The sequence below is a fragment of the Petaurus breviceps genome, unplaced genomic scaffold (genome assembly GCF_028583685.1).
Source record: "Petaurus breviceps papuanus isolate PSGF00001 unplaced genomic scaffold, PetGlider_PUasm1.0 171, whole genome shotgun sequence".
NCBI lineage: Eukaryota > Metazoa > Chordata > Mammalia > Diprotodontia > Petauridae > Petaurus > Petaurus breviceps.
In genome coordinates this window covers 11,667,832-11,687,253 of record NW_027185754.1, presented here as the reverse complement: position 1 = coordinate 11,687,253, position 19,422 = coordinate 11,667,832, and the positions used below count along the sequence as shown (strand labels likewise).

Here is a 19,422-nt window from a genome sequence, read left to right as displayed (position 1 = left end):
TGAACAGGAGTTTCAAAATACAAATATAATAAACATTTATGAGGCACTTTTTCTATGCAAAGTACTGTGCTAGACACTAGGGAAGGTACAGAATTTAGGTAAGACATTCCTGACTTGAGTGTGCTAATTCAAAGTCAGTAAACATTTGTTGAACTCGTATATTATATACCACATTTCTGTGATACTCCAGGGTATGTTATGAGAAGCGCATTAGAGTTAGAAAACAGAGTGCTTTGTGAGAATGAAGGGAGAAGGCCCCCACCCTGAGCTTTTCTCCATCTTGCCTCATTTTTTGCTTGGTGTTTATTTAGCCCATGTTGCTACAATGGCCCTTAAGACTAAGACTGGCACATGTTGATATACCAGGTGGGAAGTGAAGAGGATTAAATGTTTCTGTGAGGTTTTTGCCTGCCTTTTAATGGCTGAAATTTGGACCATCTGAAAAATCAAGTTTTAAAAGGGATGTTGGGAGACCTGCTGGTGGCCTTTGTCAATCTACCCTCTGATAGTGCCTTCCCTCTGAGATTACCCTCTATCTATTCTTCATGTATCTTGTATATACATAATCATTTATATATTGTTGTTAGAATATGCACTCATTGAAGGCAGAATAGTATCACTGATATTCTGTGAATCCCTAGCATTTAGCATAGGGCCTAGCAATTAGGAAGTGCTTAGTAAATCCTTGTTGACTGACTGACTAGTGGGTTTTTTTTTTGTATTTTTTTTAATTAACTAAATTGATTTGTTTATTTACTTTTAATCTACAACATTTAGTTCCACAGTCCCTTGAGTTTCACATTTTATCCCCTTCCTCCTCCCCTCCCCCCATCATGGTGGCACGCACTTGAATATAGGATCTATAAATATATTCACATTAATCATTAGTCAGCTGACTAGTGTTTTTGCCATTAATTTGCTGTGTAAAACTTGGACGGCTCACTTAATATGTGGACCTTAATTTCTTCTTCTGTAAAATGGGGATAGCACTATCTGCCTTCTAACTTCCAAGTCATGGTTGGGAAGTTAACAGAAAAGAAGCAATCAGTATAGAAATGCAAAGAATCATTTATCTTCGTTAAGCTTGTATTTTCTTTTTTCTTAAACAATAAGGATTGCTTGTTGGAGAGATTGAGTTAAGACATTACATATCATGTAATTAATGAAGACCAGTGACCCTCAACCTTTGCCCCCAACCTTCTTCCTCTTCCCCCATTTAATCTTAAGCAAAGTGGGCTGACCCTGTGGGACTCCTCATAGGCTGCTGCTGATGCAGCAGTTCCTTGAAAACCCTGGCTGCTAACTTCTTGTTGATGCCATGGATATGTATATTTTCAGTTCCTCTTGGCTCTTTCATTGGCACCTCTACCCTCAGTTAACCCTTCTTGCAGGCCCTCTTCTTTCTCTAAGGTCTAGCATTTCACTCATGAAATTTGAAACAGGAGATAGATAATAAGTGGTTCTCAGTTACATATACCGCTTTACAGCTGATAAAACATTTTCTTCATAGTAGTCCTGCTGGAAAGCTGGGCTACTGGTCTTTTTGACCAGTCCCTTCCCCTGGAGAAACAGCTGTTACTTACAAAGCACTGTTCTCACAACTTTATAAGATAGGTAGTGCAGGTATTAGACCATTTTGCAGATGAGGAGACTGAGATTCATAGATGTGAACTACTTGAGGTTATACAGCCAGTAAGTATTGGAGCCAGGGCTCAAACCTGAGTCTTTTGACATCTGCATCTGGCTTACACTGTAGGTGCAGATGTCATTCTTCTGGGAGCAGCTGGACCTTAGGTGTTCAGCCACATCACACATTGACAAAATACCTCAGCAACTGGCCAGTCTGAGCTGTCTTCCCCTGGAGACAGGGAGCTGCTTGATTTGATGCTAGGCAATTAGACACTTGGAGCCCTGATCTATAATCTCTTCTTAATAACCTGGTCAGGCTATTTCTGGATTCTGGCTTCCTGGAGAAGGCTGGGTGGAGGACTTACGTAATCCAAAGTCTTGTTTCTTCCCCTTGATTTTGCTTTAAGATGCTGAGCCTCCCCCCAGGTTTCTGGTGTCCTTCAGGGCCTTATTTGTAGCCCTGAACCTGGCTGCCATTGCCCAATTTGTGAGGAAGCTTTCTCTGGTGGCCTTTGGAAGCATTTGTTGGTAGGAAGTTCCCAGGGCCCCAGGGCTCTTAAGAGGTTGTGGGTTTATGAGGTTCCCCTTTGCAGAAAACCTTGGGTTTTCTGCAAGAGCCTCAAGTTAACTTCTTGTATTCCCCAGTCTGTGATCTTTTTGGTCCTTTGCAGAAAGGATCAAGAGAAAGGAGCCAGAGGGCCAATCCCTCTTCTTGTGGATTCAGCTCCCCTTTCTCCTAGGCAATCTGCCCTAATCCAAACTTTCTTTGAGCAGCAACAAGAGTGATCACTAAACAAACATTTATTGTGCTCCCAGTTCTGTGTTTTAGAGCTCTGCTAAGTTTTGGGGCCATAGAGTCAAGAACAAAACCATCCCCAACCTCTAGCAACTTAGATTCTATTAGGGGAGACAGCATGTACACCTATAAGCATACACAAAATATATATGAAATAAGTAATTGGGGGTAGAATTACAGAATTAGCAAGTGGTATGGGGCGGAAATCTGGAAAGTCATGTGAGAGATACATTTTTGAGCTGAGCTTTGAAGGAAATGAGAGATTTTTAGGAGTTAGAGGTGAATCTGGAGCGAATCCCAGGAGTTAGGGACAGTCATTACAGCTACTATGATGGCAGATGGAATATTGTGTGAAAGGAACAGTAGGAAGGCCAGAGCAGGAATAATGTGTACCTGACCTGGAAAGGTAGTTTGGAGCCAAGTTGCAAAGGGCATTAAATCCCAAACAGTTCATATTTGATCCTAGAGGTGATGGGGAGGAGCCATGGGAGTTTATTGACTTAGTTGAAGCATAGTCAGACCTGGCATCTGTGTGGAGAATGGATGGGAGAGGAGTGCTCCTGGGACCATGATCCGGTAGTCCTAATAATAATAACAGCCTTTTGCCTCTGCCTAGCACTTTGCGTTTGTCAAAGCCCTGTTCACATCCATCAGCTCTTGTGATGCTGGCAAACAGCCTTGAGATGAAGCATGTAGGGCAGAAATTATCATCCACATTTGGCAGAAAAGGAACCTTAACCATAGAGATGCTGGAAGATCGCATAGCTAGATAAGTTCTTCTGTAAAAGATAAATTGGTATGGGAATCTTTTGGTTTGCATTGTCTAAATTTTTTCAGAGACTAGAACCTCAATCTAGAGAGTGTTGGGTATATGTGTTGATCTCTCTACCCCTAACCTGATAGGATATTAGTTAAGCAGAGGGAGATTAGATTGGAAAGTGGGGTGGGGGTAGGGTGAAATTAGAGAAATTAAGGATCCTCCCAGCCAGATAAACATCTGTGGCTTCACTACTCTAAGTTGGTGAAGGGGAGGGCTATCTGGTGAGTGCTGTGTATGGATTTAGACCAGGACCCTGAGGCTGTGTGTGGGGCATTAGAGGAGGGTAATTGTCTCCCAAATATCTTGGGCAAAATGTACATAATTAGGGGTTGTAATCCACCCTTAAGGACTTGATCTTCATGTGCCTCCATAGGGAGACACAAGTATTTGGGGGGAGGGTGCCAGTAGAGAGTTCCTCCCCACACTGCCAAATCTCCAGGGGTTTAGCAGAGAAAGAATCCCTTCCCTTGTTGGAAAACCCAAGCTTGTATTCTGTGCTTTGACTCCTGCCTCAGTAGCTGGGCAGCCTTGTGTACCCCTTCCACCCTCTCCACCACCATGCTCAAAAGGGCTCAAATAGCCATTTGAAAGGAACTAGCCATGCTTTGGTGGGGGGGATGTTGGGGGTAGGGATCTGTGGCTGACTTCCCTGCTCCTGAAACCATCTATCATTGGGCTGTCTCAAGGACACACAGAAAAGAGGAATTCAACATTCCCAAGCCCCCTACAAAGCAAGCTTTGAATCCATTGGGTGAAACAGGGAGTGAAGAAGTTGGCCAGGGAAAAGGGGTTGGGGGGCAGGGGCAGGGGGAGGTTCTTCCCAAGTATTATTCTTATGCAGGATAATGGGCCTGCAGTGAAGTTCTACAGCTGTGTTTTGGTTGCTTGCTGTCATGCCAGTGACAGGTTTGCTTCCTTCCAGCGAATATATTAATTTGGAGCCATGGAAATTTCATTCAGTTGGTTATGCCTGGGGAGCCTATGGGAGTGAGCCAGGCTGACAGAAAGATCTTTGTGCCAGTAAGCCAGGCTGGTTTCCAAGGTGCTATGGGACTGTGGGCTTAGGCGTCTTTCTCAGGGCCAGCCCCTTGACCACATAGTCCTGGAACATATTCCCTGGGGAGTCTGCTGGTTTGTCTTTTCATCAGTGTATCACCATTACTCCACTCCCCTGCCCTTTTCTCTTAGCATCTCAGTCTTCTGGTTCCTAAACATCTCCATGAGACTGGACTCAATTCCCATGTGTCTGGCTCTCTCCCAAGGCTGCCACCCTTCTGGCTCCCTTCTACCTCCCCCCCCCCCCCCTTGGTTTGTTACAAGGGAAATGTGGCTTGCATTATTAGGCATCTCTCCTGCCAATCTCCCATTTCAATTTTTGCAGGATAGGTGTGTTTGGCTTCCATATCACTCTGAGGCCCCTTAAAAGAAGTCCTTTTGGGGGGGAGGTCTTCCCCAAGTGATTTCTGGGGACCTCGAAGCAAAAAACTTTCCATCTTCTGTGAATTGACCCAAATCGGCAAGGAGGTCTTGGGTTCATAGCCTTCTACTTGAGTGAGACAAGGAATCTGAGAACCAAGTGGTAGACCTCCTTTTGCCTTGTTCTAGTGGAGGGTGCCTGATTCTCTCGTGATGCACTAGACTTGTGTCTGTGCTATTACTAATGTTTTTTTCTGGATCTTTGGAGGGAAGGCGATTGAAGAGTTATCTTCTTATCAGTCAGCTAGCATATTTAAGCACCTGCTATGCCAGGAACTGTACTAAGACCTGGGAATTAAAAAAAAAAAAAAGGCAAAAAACAGTCCCAGCTCTCAAGGAGCTCACAGTCTCACAGAAAAGACAACTATTTTCAAAATATATATAAGCAAGATAAATAGGGAGTCATCTCAGAGGGAAGACACTAAGATTAAGGAGGACTGGCTAATGCTTCTTATAGAAGATGGGAATGCATAGCTTAACCTTGAAGGAGAGCCAAGGAAGCTAGGAGAGCCAGAGATGAGGAGAGAGTTCCAGGCCTGTGGGAGACAACTAGTGAAAGTACTTAGAGTCAGGAGAAGGAGACAGGGACGGAGGGTCCTGTTGAGGATCAGCAGAGGCCGGCGTCATCGGATTGCAGAGCAGACGTGGGAAAGATGTGAGAAGAGTAGGAAGACAGATGGGAAGGATCCGGTTTATGGAGGGCTTTAAAAGCCAAACAATATTTTATATTTGATCCTGGGGAGAATAGGGAGCCACTGGTCTTAATTGACTAAGGGGATGACGTAGTCAGACTTGTTTTTTAGGAAGATCATTTTGATAGTTGAATGGAGGATGGGGTTGTGGGGATTGGTGGGGCTTGGGGCAGGCAGACCAGTAAGTGGGCTGTTTCAGTGGTCCAGTGTGAGGTGATGAGGACCTGTATCAGGGTGGTAGCAGTATCAAGAAAGAAGGAGAAATGACAACATTTGACAATTGATTGGGTGTAGGAGATGAGGGAGTGAGGAGTTGAGCATGACATGGTTGACAGCCTGGGTGATTGGGAGGATGGTGGTACCTTTTACAGTAACAGAGAAGTTAAGAAGATATCAGGGTTTGGGGGAAAAGATGAATTGAGTTTAAGATGTCTGTGGGACATCCAGCTGAAGAAGTCTAATAAGCAGCTGGAGATGTGAGCCTGGAGGTCAGGCCTGAACACATAGATCTGATGGTTATCTAAAGCACAGAGAGGATCACTGAATCCAGCATTGGGCCATAGGAATAAGAGCTGAAAAGACCTTATGGACCATCTACTTCAGACCCTTCATTTTACATATGAGGAAACCAGTAAATGACTTGCTCAAGGTATCGAGGTAGTAAGTAACAGAGTTGGAATTTGAACCCTTAGGTCTTTGACTCCTTAGGCCAGTGTTCTTCTCACCATATCTTTGTACCTTTATCTATGCTGTCTTATCTCCTAAGAGATGAGACTGTGCCTTATCTAACCTATGAGTCTCAGTGTTGACAGTAGTACTCTACAATATTTATTTGTCAGTAAATAACTGCCTTGGGCTCCAGTTCTGCTTTTGATATACAATTATCCCTTCCACAACATAATTTTCCTTGTCCAAGTTTCAATGTCAAGGGTCAACATAAGAAATTATTAAATGGGAATTTTCGGGGAGTTGTGGAAGCTGCACATGACATGTGAAGGCCAGCAGATGACACAGAAAAAGTTTAGAAACTCAGAAATGCATAAAATATATGTATAGAATTATATAATATCAACATATCTTATCTCTCTTTTTTTTTTGCTGTTTTGGAGGGGGGTGGGCAGGGCATTTGGGGTTATGTGACTTGACCAAGGTCACACGGCTAGTTTTTTTGTGTTTGTGTGTGTGAGAGAGAGAGAGAGAGAGGTGTCTGAGGCCTGATTTGAACTCAGGTCCTCCTGACTCCAGGGCTGGTGCTCTATTCACCAGAGCCACCTAGCTGCCCCCATATCTTGTCTTTTAATCCTTCTGTGGTACGAAGGGAAGACCAAAAAATTTTATGTGCATGTTCTAGATAGTGTGTCCCTAACCTCCTCAATGTGAAAGGGATAGCTATGCACTGTTTGTATATAACCCTGGGCTTGAGTTGGAATCATAAGCTTTCAATAAAATCTTTTTTTCCCCTTCCCCCTTTGTGCATATTCACTTTGGCATTTCAAGGGACTTTTTCTACCTGATGCCCCCTCCCTCTTTCAATAGCCCCTACCCTACCATGACCACTCTCCAATGGCAGTGGAGGACTGCATCCATTTTCCTTTAACCAAGTTGTGAACAGAAGCTTCCGCTCCTGGTGTTCTCTGTGGCTCTTGTGTAGTTACATCTGCCTCCTGGCGGGGGGGCAGTCTGAAGAATCCCAGCCATTTGTTCAGGAGGCAAAGATGATAGAGACTTTCAATGAGAGTAAATGTCTCTAGAGGGCATGTGTGACCTGATCGTCCTCCGTTCCCTGTGTGCCCCCTCCTAACTCTTCTTTGCAGTGAGAATGGTTCTCTGGGGAGAGCCAGAAACCTCAGGGACTTTCAAACCAAGTATACCTTGTTGCTTCTGGATGCTCTGAGAAGTGATTATATCTCCCCTCCCCAAAGCTGTTATTGTAGCCTTTCAGGAGCACGAGTCTCTTGTGAGAATACCATTCAGCATTAGTCTTTCTAATAATCAGAGCCCTAGGTACTCATCAATTGGGGAATGGCTAAACAAGTTATGATATATAAATGTAATTTGTGCTATACTAAATAATGAAGGGGGTTGTTTCAGAGAAACTGGGAAGATTTATTTGAATAGATGCTGGGTGGAGTGAACTGAGCCAGAAGTTTATACAATGACAAGAGTATGGTAAAGACAAACAACTTTGAAAGAATTAGGAATTCTGATCAGCATGATGACCATCCACAATTCCAGAGGACTAGTGATAAAACAAGCTATCCCTGTTGGAGAGGTGAAGGACTCAGGGTACAGAATGAGATTTTTTTTGGACACGATCAATGTGGAAATTAGTTTTGCTTAATTATACATGTTAGTAACAGGGTCTGGTTTTTCTTTCCTTCTCGATAAGGGGAGGGTCTTAGGGTGAGAGGGAGAAATTGAAATAAAATTTTCCTTAAAATCTGGGCTCTACCTGCCCATAGGATCATAGAGATGGAAGGGACCTCAGAAGCTGCCTAGTCCAGTCCCTTCATTGCACAGATGAGGACTGAGGTCCAGGGAAGTTATGTATTTTGCCAAAGGTCACCCAGATATTATGCTTTCTGACTCCAGAGTCATTGTTCTTTCTGTTGAGAAACACTGCCTCCATCCTATAAGTAACCACCTAGTACATTGTGTTCTCTCCCTAGGGTATCAAAAAGCCTTTCACAGAAGTCATAAAAGCCAACATTGGGGATGCCCATGCAATGGGCCAGCAGCCGATCACCTTCCTCCGACAGGTAAGGACTCGGGCACAAGCTCTTTGTGATGGTCTAAGGGGAAAGTAGTGTTGTTTAGTTTACAGGGGGGTGGGCTTGTGGGAAAACAAGAGACAACAGCCTCTGCCATTCGGTGTAGTCTATGACTACTCAGCTCTTCTTCCTGGGAAGTGGCCGGCTCCAGCTGCTGTGACAGATGTGCTTTTGACCTTGCTTGCATCGTCTGCCTCCTTGGAGCCTTCATCTCCAGTTTGCAACGTTCTCCTCTTGCTCTTTAATCTCCATCTCCTTCCCCTTCTTTACCACCCAGCCCCACCTAACCTCTCTGACAACTCTGCTGCCCTTTTCAAGCAGGGACTCAACCTCACTGTTGCTGGAATCATCTGCTGAAATTGAAGTAATCCCCCCTAAGGCCCAAGGACGTGGCAGATCTCTAAATAAGATTTCATGGAGATCTGATGCTTTTAGGGTTTGCTTGGTTTAGACTGGAGGAGACTTCAAATCATAGATTGACAACTGGGAGGGATATTAGAGTTCTTGTCACGGCACCCCTCTCATTTGCCAGTCCCAGTAGAGGCTGGGTGACTTGCTGAAGGTCACATACATGAGTGGCAGTCAGGATTTGATCCCAGGTCCTCCACATCCAAAGCCATTACTCTTTCCACCATACCACTCTTGTTTCCCTTGTTGTGGTGGTAACAGTGGTAGGGGGCACAATTCTAGGCTTCAAGTATTTAAAAGACTCTCGGTAGGAGAGGGCTTAGACCAGGGGTGGGGAACCTGCAGCCTCAAGGCCACATGTGTCCCCCTAGGTCCTCAAGTGCAGCTCTTTGATTGAATCCAAACTTCACAAAACACATCCCCTTAATAAAAGGATTTGTTCTGTAAAACTTGGACTCCGTCAAAAGGTCACACCCAAGGAACTAGAGGGCCACATGTGGCCTCAAGGCCTCAGGTTTTTCTCCCCTCGTTTAGATTTTTTGTCCGCCTTGGTTCCAAAGGGTAGACCTAGAAACCTGGAAGTTACAAAGAGGCATATTTTAGCTCAGTGTAAGGAAAACTTCACAACAATTAGAACTGTCCAAGAGTGGAATGCACTTCCTCAAGAGATAATGGGTTGTCCCTCACCAGAGACCTGTATGCCCACTTCTCAAGGGCCTTGTAAAGAGAATTCTTCTCTGAGTATAGGTAGGACTAGAAAACCCCTGAAGTTCCTTCTGCCTCTCAGATTTAGAGATACAGGGATGGGAACCTGGCATTTCTAGGGATTCCTACGTAGTGCCTGAGAGTCAAGGCTCAGCACCAAGGTCACCAAGAAAAGGGGACAGGAAGGTGGGAGTCATGGGAGGAAAGCTGATCTGGGGGCCATGTGGAGGCAGCACTATAATCCTAGGGGGGACAGCAATGCACAGATGGAGACAGAGCTCCGGAAGTCTCTGAGGAGGTGGTAGTTAAGGCTAGTGTCTTTGTAGTTCTGCAAGCAGGCATGCAGATAATCAGAACACCACGTGGGCTAAAAGTGCAAGAGGAAGAAACAGTCTGGAGGCAGTAAACAGGGACGAGGATTGCTTTGTTTAAACATCCCTCTAAAGGAGCTCCGTCCAGTGCTCCATGAGGCCCTGCTGGGTCTTGCTGCTGGGAGGGGTTATCTGTCTCTAAATACACCTGGCCTGAGCAGGATCCGGAGGAGTCCCCAGGGAGCCCTCAGTTCTCACTGGGAAGCTTTTTCATTTTCCTCTATAAAATACCACCAGAAACGTGGCCCAAGACCTGTTTTTATTTAAAATAACAGCATAGCCTTTTTTTTTTAATGGACAGTTCATGAGACCAAGACAGCCTTGTAAACAAGGATAGAAAATTGACCTGCCCCCACATGCCCTTTTTTCCCCACAGCCTGCCTGGCTTCCCCCACAGAGGGAGTCTTGGCACTGAGAACAAGTGACTTCACTGTTCTTTTCCTCCTCTCTGGGCAACCACTGTTTTTATTCATCCTCGGCTGGTAGGTAAGTGACTAGCTTGGGCATGAGCTAATAGCAACAACAACAACAGCAACAACCACAATAATAATATATGCATTTCTGTAGCACTTGAAGATTTGCAAAGTGCTTTTTCCTGCAACCCTGTGAGATGAATCTCCAAATGTCACTGTTGTCCCCACTGAGAAGAAATGGTGACTTTAGACAGAACGGTTCCCCTAGGGTCACTCGGGAAGTGTTAGAACTGTGATTTGAACCTAGGTTTCCTGAGTCCATCCCTTTGTCTGCAGCATTACCATTACAGAGGCTATACATGTTATAAGAGAAAATAGTTTTGGGGCGGCTAGGTGGCTCAGTGAATACAGCACTGGCCCTGGAGTCAGGAGGACCTGAGTTCAAATCTGGCCTCAGACACTTAACAAAACTAGCCGTGTGACCTTGGGCAAATCACTTAACCCCAAATTGCCCTCCAAAAAAAAAAGCAAAAAAAATTTTAAAAAGAGAGAAAATAGTTTTCTTGAACTAAAAAAGGGGGGCTTGGCCCTGAAGACTCCCAATCAGATGTTGCCCAGTCATGTTGTAGCCTCTGTGGGAGTGGATAAGGGCTGGTCCAGGGATGAAAAGCCACTGAGGGACAGAGAGATTTTTGTCTATATTCCCTCTTCCCCACATACCTTAGCAGACTGTTCTGCTGACCTTTTCAAACAGGGGCTGGCGTCACTTTTTGCTGGGTCAAGCTGCTGAAATCAGAAAAATCCCTAATCTGAGTCCCAGGACATAGCAAATCATTAAATAAGATTTCTTGGAAGAAACAGACAAACAAAGTGGGAGCCAGGGAGGATGAAGATGGGATGTACAGGGTGGAAAAAAAAAGTCAAAGGGCTCATTAAGTGGACTGGAACTGAACTTGAGGGGATTTGAATTGGTTCTGCCTCAGAACAGACTTCTCTACACACCTATCCAGTGTACCCGGGAGCCCAGAAAGCTGCAGGACACAGATTGGTCTTGTTTCAGCTTTTTTCAACCAGCAACTCTTTGCTGAATGCTATTCCTTCTGGTTGTGTGTCTTCCAACTTGGAAAGCTTGTGGTTAGGAGGAGAGTGAGACTGAGTAGGACAACAGGAAGAGGAGCTTTAGATTATGCAGACAGGACACATCTTCTGTGATTCCTCCCCATGTTAATTAGCTGTGGGCCACCTCCATCCAGTGCCTTATGCTTCTTGTTTGAGTGCCTATCAGATGGCTTTTGAGTTTGCTCTCCACGAAAAAGTGCAGTTGGAGCCCCTAACTCAAGCAGCAGTTCTTAACCTGAGGTCTGTGAACTTTCTAAAAAATATTTAACTGTTTTAATACTGTAGGTTTCCTTTATGAGCCTGTGTATTTTATGAATTTAAAAGCATTACTCTGAGAAGGGCTCCAGAGGCTTCCACCGGGTTGTCCAAGGGATCCGTAACACAAGAAAAAGTTGAGAACTCCTTAACCCTTTGCACCTTCCCTGTTTCTCCACAGGAAATTCCATGAATGGTTTCCCAGCTCCTACTCATAGAAGGAACTGCAGAATGACACTGTGCTTCTCAGCTCCCCTTTTAGTGCCCAAGTCCTAGGCCATTCAGACAGTGCCCTGGAGCTCAGTGGCTGTCTGCATTTCCCTTCTTCTCATTCCTCTTCTGCCAAAAGTATGAGATGGAATAGGAGGAGAGCATGGAACATAGGGGTCAGGAGGTGTGGGTTCAAGTCCTGGCCCTGAGCTTTATTTAGCTGTGCAACTGTTGGCAAATCACCTAACTGCTCCAAGCCTGTCCCTGCCCTGCCTATCAGAATTGTGAGTAAAATCTTCTGTAAACCTCAAAATGTCATAGACCTATGAGCCATTATATTTTGATCAGCCTCCCCACTAGCTGGCCTCTAGCAGATCATCCCAGGGAGAGGTGAGCTGCTGTCATCTCTGGAACAGATCCCAGGTGTGCATGTTCAGAGAGTTTTTCCTCCCTTTGTGGTTGTCTCTTGGGACTTAAGATCACGTGTCAAGGAGTAAGTTAAGGTTCTGGGAAAGAGGCCCATGCACCTTTCTCCCCTTCTAGGTGGTGGCTCTTTGCACATATCCAAACCTGTTGGACAGCCCTAGCTTCCCAGAGGATGCCAAGAACCGAGCCAGGAGGATCTTAAAGGCGTGTGGGGGGAACAGCCTGGGTGAGCCCTTAAATGGGATGTGCCTGAGATGGGGGGTAGCGTGGGGAGGGATTACTTGTGTGTGTCATATTGGAGGGGATAAAAGACTTTAGGCTAAATTGTGCATGTTAATGACTAACATAACAAATGCTGGGTAATATTCCCAGAGGAGGAAAACTGATTGCTATATCCTTGGTTATGCTTAGGTTAACTTTCTGTATTCAGAGATACTTGTTTTAAATAAAGTCTTCCTTAGCTTTCAAAGGGCAGTTGACAGACAAAAGTGTTGTTTCATAAAGCTTGGATTTTACCACCTGGGCAGGTTCTGTAAATAGTTTTCATTTGTCAGTGGCCCTAAGGAGATCGAAGACATTTAGCTATGACCTTTGGGAATAGGAAAGTAAACAGAAGCAGTGACACTGCTTGGCTTGCTAATCATTCTTTCACCTCAGGCATTAATTCTAGTGACCACACACACACAGACACACACTCATACTCAGACACATACACATTCACACACAAACACTCATACTCACACGCACACTCATACTCACACGCATACTCACACACACACACATACACACCCACCCACCCCTCTTTTTTTCCTTTTCTCTGTTTTCCTTTTTAGGACTGAGTATATCTTGAACCTCACTTAAATTTTCCATTTCACTGAGTTTGAAGTTCCTTCCACCCCAGGGCCACTCATGACCTGCTTTCTTCTGCATCCTTATTGAGAACATCAGTCTGCAGGAGGGCCTGGGAATTCTATATACCACAAATAGAGGGCTAGGAATCTGGCCCCCTTGAGCTGTTTGGGGTGAAAATGATATTCTCTTTCCCCTTTCCCTACTGGGAAAAAAGTGAATAACCAGCCAGCTCCTCATTGGAGGCCAAATGTCCAGCCTTTGAGGTCTTGGGAATTCTTTGTTTTCTCTTTTTTTTCTGCTCCTGTACCCTGCCTGCTTAGAGGTGCCCCCCCTTAGTGAAAGACCCGCAGTTTTGTGTGAAACCAAAGCCTTCCTATCCCCTCTGCCCAAGAGTTATTCAACTGCCTTTTTTTAGAGTAGAGTAGAAGCAGTAGGGAAATGGAGTCCAGAACCCACTTGTTTCTCCACGAGCATGATATCAACCAGGACAGCCAGGAAGACAGAGCTTTCTTGCAGATTATGAGCTATAGTCTCTCTGCCTTTTCGTTCTTCTCATTACTTTTTATTACCAGCTCTTCCATTTGTCCTCTGACCCTTAGGCTGACTAGGCCTCCTGGTTCATATTCATTGTCTTCCAGGAAGTAGCCTGGTCCTTGTGTTTTCTCTCATTCTCTTCCCTTCCCCTAACCCCTTCTGCGATGGCTTGACCTTGAATGCTGAGATCCAGAACACAGGCAGGGGGAAAACTACTTCAAGGCCCTGGGTCGTGGAAAAACCGTGCCTTTTCTTTCTTCAGTATCCTGCAGGCAGCCCTGACTACAAAGAAACTTGGTGAAGGTCAAGTTACCCTGTGGGTCAGAACTCCCTAGAGTGCCCCTGTGGAACTCCAGGGGTGCTTCTCGGGGTTCCCTTGAAATGTCATACAAGATGTTTGTTTGTTTTTTCTTTCTTGCAGATGTGTGTTCTGTGTCTGTAGAGTGGTAACTCTGTGCTAAGATATTTTCACCAAATAGGAACACATCTGTACTCCCTTTCTGCCTACTCTTCCATCTGTCACAGCATGTCTTTTACCATTTCAGGTTTTCTTGCAAGGGAAACAGAAGTTTGTCCTTATTTATAGAATTTAGTGACACATTCCTGTGCCCTTCCTCATTTTACAGACAAAGATCTGAAGAACCCAGAGAGGGTCACTGATCAGCACAAGGTCCCCTCGGTAGTAAATAACAGAGGCACTAGATTTGAACTAGGGTCTTCTGGCTACAGACCTGTCCACTCAGTCATGCTGCCACCCTAATTCAGCAAACATCAAAGGCTTGTTGTGTAAAGGACACTGTGGTAGGTGCCGAGGAGATAGAATAACACAAAGCTAAGATGCAGTGCTTGCCCTTATGGAGTTCACAGTCTATTAGAAGAAAAATACCCTGGCAACTGGAATGCATACTTGTAGATGATCGGTGTAAATGTTTGGTGAGAGCCAGAAAGACAGGGTATTCCAGGCATGGAAATATAGTATAAGCAAAGCCTCAGAAATGGAAAAGTACAAGGAATCTTCAGAGAAAAGGACTCCAGTTTGTCTGGAGCATGATGGCTAATAAGACTGGGAAGGTAAAGTTAGGGTATCACTGTGTTTGTCATGGGCCTTGCATGCCAGGTTAAGGAGTTTGAACAGTAGGCAATCTGCAGCCAGTGCAGGGTTTTGAGTAGAGGAGTGGCATAACATATTTGGAAGATTATTCTGACATATAAAGCATGAATTAGAAGAGAGAGGGGGCACCTGGGTGCTTCAGTGGATAGAGCTCTGGGCTTGGGTTTAGGAAGACTTATCTTTCTGAATTCAAACCTGGCCTTAGACACTTCCTAACTTTGTGATCCTGGGCAAGTCACTTAACTGTTTGCCTCAATTTCCTCATCTGTAAAATGAGCTGGAGAAGGAAATGTCAAGCCATTCGAGTATCTCTGCCAAGAAAACCCAAAGTGGGGTCACGAAGAATTGGACATGACTGAAAAAACTGGACAGCAAAGAGTAGAGAGAAGAGTGGTGGGAAGACCCCATAAGAGATTATTGCACCAGGTTGAATGTTTGTTTCACTGAGCCGTACTTGTTGGAAGAAAGCGATGCTGCTCGGTGCCTAAACTCCAGCTTCTGGAGTAGCTTTTGGTGGTCTCTACCAGCCAACTAGATTGGAAGGGACGAGGGGTGGGAAGGAGTGTCCATGTCTCCCTGTGACCAGATTCTACTCATAGAAGAATTTACCCCTCTGACCACAGAGCTGGAGTTATGGCAGCACAGCTCATTTGCTTCCAATAACCAGTAAAACATAAGGGAAGGAAGCAGTGTGAGGTGTCAGAAAGAACACCGGATTTGAGGTCAGAGGACTTGGAAAGAAGGAAACAAACATTTATTTGCTTCCTAGATTCCAGTCACTGTGCTAAGCACTGGAGATACACATAGAAGCAAAAAGAAAACAAAAAGTTCCTGTCCTCAAGAAGCTTACACTCTAATGGGGAAAGACAAGACACAAAAGGGAGCTAAAAAGGGGGAAAGAAGGAATGAGGATATGGATTGCATGATTTGGAAGTCCAGAAAAAAAAGTCAGGAATAGGTATTGAAGGAGAATGAAAGCAGGCTGGTCTGGTCCCTTCATGGAATGGGAGCTCCAAGAGCGATTCACTAATGGGAGATTGGAGGCCTGGCCTTGCAGAGAGATATTCCATGGTGAGGAGGCCCCGGATGCTGAGGGAAGTTCTAGGATGAGAAAGCAGTAGAGGCATGATTCTGAAGACCAGAAAGTCGGGAACAGGTCCAAAAAGAGAAGAAAGGTAGGCTGGCCCGGCTCCTTCATAAAAAATAGCTATTCTAGTTACTGTGTGGCAATGAGCAAATCACTTCTTTGTGGTCCTCAATTTCCTCCCTTATAAAATGAGAGGGTTCGGGCCAGCTGATCTCTAAAAGTCCCTTTTAGCTCTTCTATCCCGTCTTCCTGTTACTTATTTAACTTAGGCCTATCAGCCTAGAGACTCTTTGATCAAGACAAAGGAGAAATTTATTAATATCTCCAGCTATTGTTAGATGTCTCTGTACCAGGCACCTCACAATGATTGAGCCAGGATTGTGACTTTTCTGTTGAGACAAAAGATATTTTTTACGAAGCCCATGTTTTTCTATTCTCTCCAGTAATAGCTTTTTCCTTTTTTGTTTGAAGAACAGGTCATTCTTGTATTTGCCCTTCAGTTGGTCCTTGGCTCAACACCTGTAGTTAAAGACATAAAGATAAGCCGATATAAGAAGCCAGCATGATGTAATAATAGCTAACACTTACATAAAGCTTTAAAATACACACAATGATTTTATAGTCATTGCTTTTGAGCAGCACAACAGCTTTGTGAGGTAGGTCAGTATTCTACAGGACATCTACAGGATATATAAGCACATATTGTGTATACATATATATGCACACATATATATTATTACACATACATATATATACACATGAATATTTTCCACCCAATTACATGTTAAAACAATTTTTAGCATTTGTTTCTTTTTTAAGTTTTGAGTTCCAAATTCTGTCCTTCCCTCCCTTCACCCCTCCCTGAGATGGTAAGCAATCAGATATAGGTTGTACATATGTAATTATGTAAAATATTTCCATATTAGTCATTTTGTACAAGAAGACTTGAATAAAAGAATAAGAATGAAAGGAAAAAAAAGTTAAACTAGCATGATTCAGTCTGTATCCAACCAATATCAGTTCTTTCTCTGGAGGTGGATAGTATGCTTCATCATTAGTCCTTTGGGATTTTCTTAGATCATTGTATTGTTGAGAATAGCTAAGTCATTCACAGCTTTTCATCGCACAATATTGCTGTTACTGTATATAATATTCTCCTGGTTCTGTTCACTATACATCATTTCATGTAAGTCTTTCCAGGTTTTTCTGAAATCATCCTGCTTATAATTTTTTACAGCACAGTAATATTCCATTACAGTCATATACCACAGCTCGTTCAGCCATTCCCTGATTGGTGGGCATCCCTTTGATTTCCAATTCTTAGCCGTCACAAAAAAAGCTGCTATAAATATTTTCGTACAGATAGGTCCTTTCCCTCCCTTTTTTTGATGTCTTTGGGATGTAGACCTAGCAGTGGTATTGCTAAATCAAAGGGTATATGCATAAGGTACTCATTTTTAAAATGAGGAAATTAATGCTCAGAAATATTAAATGATTTTCTCCTGCCTACGTAGCCAGTAAGTACCTGAGGCAGGATTTGAATCCAGGCCTCTTAAGTGTACCGGTCTTGGACTTCTCTCCATTTTTTCAGGGTGCCACTCCAAAAAAAGCATTGGCCTTATGATGATCAAGTCACTTCCTTCTCTCTAGGCCTTTTTGTTCTTCCTCACTTTACAAATGGGGACAACAGTACATCTACCACCTATTTCAGAGAGTTGTGAAGAAAGCATTTCTTAAGCCTAAGCCCCCTAGAAATATGGGATGTTATAAGGCTAATAGGATGAGACATAGGCACTGGACCTGTGATTTCTTTAGTCTAGGGAGGGGCTCCTAGATGGCATACAGCCTCACAGAGTTCCTTAGATTGACTCACCGTGGGGGGGGGAGGGTGGGTGTCACTTCACTTTCCACATTGCTATTGCTTGTATGTGTTAAAGGGGGGACTTGGGTCAAGGTTTTCCTGGCTCCAAGACCAGCTCTCTCCTTACCATGCTGTTCTGCCTTTTCTATATCCTGCTGATAAAGTAATATAATATATTAGTTATTGTGTGATAGAGGAACACATTGGACCACATGAGTACTATCTTTTAATACCATAGAAACGCCTAACATTACTGGCTATCTAAGGGCATGTCAGCCCTTTAGGACAACGGGGAGAAACAAGCTTTCTTGTTCTCCTATGGCTAATAAACAGAGCAGACCCAGCCAGTCATTGTCTCACTGACCACTTGCTACCCTCCAGGCACTGTTCTGGACGTTCAGGGTTACAGAAATAGGAGAAGACATAAAATCTGCTTTGGGGAGCTCGAGGATTAGTCGAGATGATGAGACTAATCCCCATCATGTGACAATACTGTCAAAAAATTTTGTTATGGGGCATTTCCCAGGGGGAGGAGTTCCCTCTCTCAGCCCAGATCTGCAAGTGTGCTGCAGTTTATGGTCTTAGAGAAAGGCTTGTTCCTTCCGGGTTAAGTGACCTGCTTAGAGTTGTATGTCTAGTGTCAGACTGCAGACTAGAAACTCTGTGTAGGCTTCTTACCAGCAGGTTCAGTGCCTTACATCTGAATTTACAGATTTTGTACCCCATGCCAATCCAACTCCCAGGGGTTAGGCCAAATAAAAACCCAATTCATTGGGAAGAACTAAAGATCCCATACTGCCTCCCCCACCACCATGTAAATTCCTTGAGGGTAAGCACTATTTAATTTCTGTCTTTCTGTCTCGATACTTATAAATGCTTGTTCAATTTATTAGACAACAATACAGGACAGTTGATATTGTCTTTTTATCCCAGAAAGGTAAAGATGGCAGGTATTATTATCCCCCAATTTGTACGTGAAAATATTAAGGCCTAGAGATTTACCTGGGGGTGGGTGGGAGGCTGGGAGGAAGGTCAAGACTGGAGCATGTGGCCTTGTCTGCTGGACCGTTGCTTTTCCCATTCAGCCACTGGGTTCTAGTTTGTAAGTGACCAGACATGCAGTGCTTTCAGGGTGGTAGGTGTGCCTGTGTCATAGCATTTGGTTGCTGTCTTCCAGGGGCTTACAGTGCCAGCCAGGGTGTCAACTGCATCCGAGAAGATGTGGCAGCGTACATTGAGAGGAGAGATGGCGGTGTGCCTGCAGACCCAGACAACATTTACCTGACAACTGGAGCTAGCGACGGCATTTCTGTAGGTGCTGGCCTTCTTTGTAGCTGTGTTTTGGGAGGAGGGAGAGGGAGCAAGGAAGACTGATAGGAGGGAAAAGAAACTCCACCCAGCCACAAGACCTGTCCCAGCAGCCTCGAAAATGAGAATGGAGAGTTTGAGGACTTGTTAGCTCTTTCAAAGACAGCAAAGTACAGCGAAAAAGAAGGCTGACCTTAGAGTCAGGAAAACCTGGGTTCAGATCCTCACTCAGACACTTAACGAGGTGTGTAACCTGGCTAAGTCCTTTAATTCACTTCTCTGGACTTTAATGTCCATATCTGCAAAATGAAAGTAATAATAGCACCTATCTCACAGAGTTGTAAGGCTCCAATTATCTCATGGGTCTCAGAGACTTTCTGGTCCAGTGCTCTCATTTTATAAATGAATGAGAAAACTGGTACTAGGTGTGGTATATGCTTATTTTCATTTTGCAAACTTCAGAGCACTCTATAAATGTCAGTGATTGTTACTTAGACAATAAGTAAATACGACTTTACTTGTCTGATTTTTTTCCTACTTTATAAATTGCTACCTTCATATAGCTTTGAAGTCCATAC

General features: G+C 44.2%; 1 protein-coding gene across 1 annotated transcript in view; it reads left to right on the top strand.

Moving 5' to 3' along the window:
- Positions 1-19,422, top strand: part of GPT2 (glutamic--pyruvic transaminase 2) — a 52,650-nt gene that overhangs the window by 5,279 nt on the left and 27,949 nt on the right. The window contains exons 3-5 of the mRNA XM_069082560.1: positions 8,083-8,172; positions 12,209-12,317; positions 18,714-18,847. Coding sequence (XP_068938661.1) covers positions 8,083-8,172; positions 12,209-12,317; positions 18,714-18,847 — 333 coding nt within the window. The remainder of the gene's footprint in view (positions 1-8,082; positions 8,173-12,208; positions 12,318-18,713; positions 18,848-19,422) is intronic.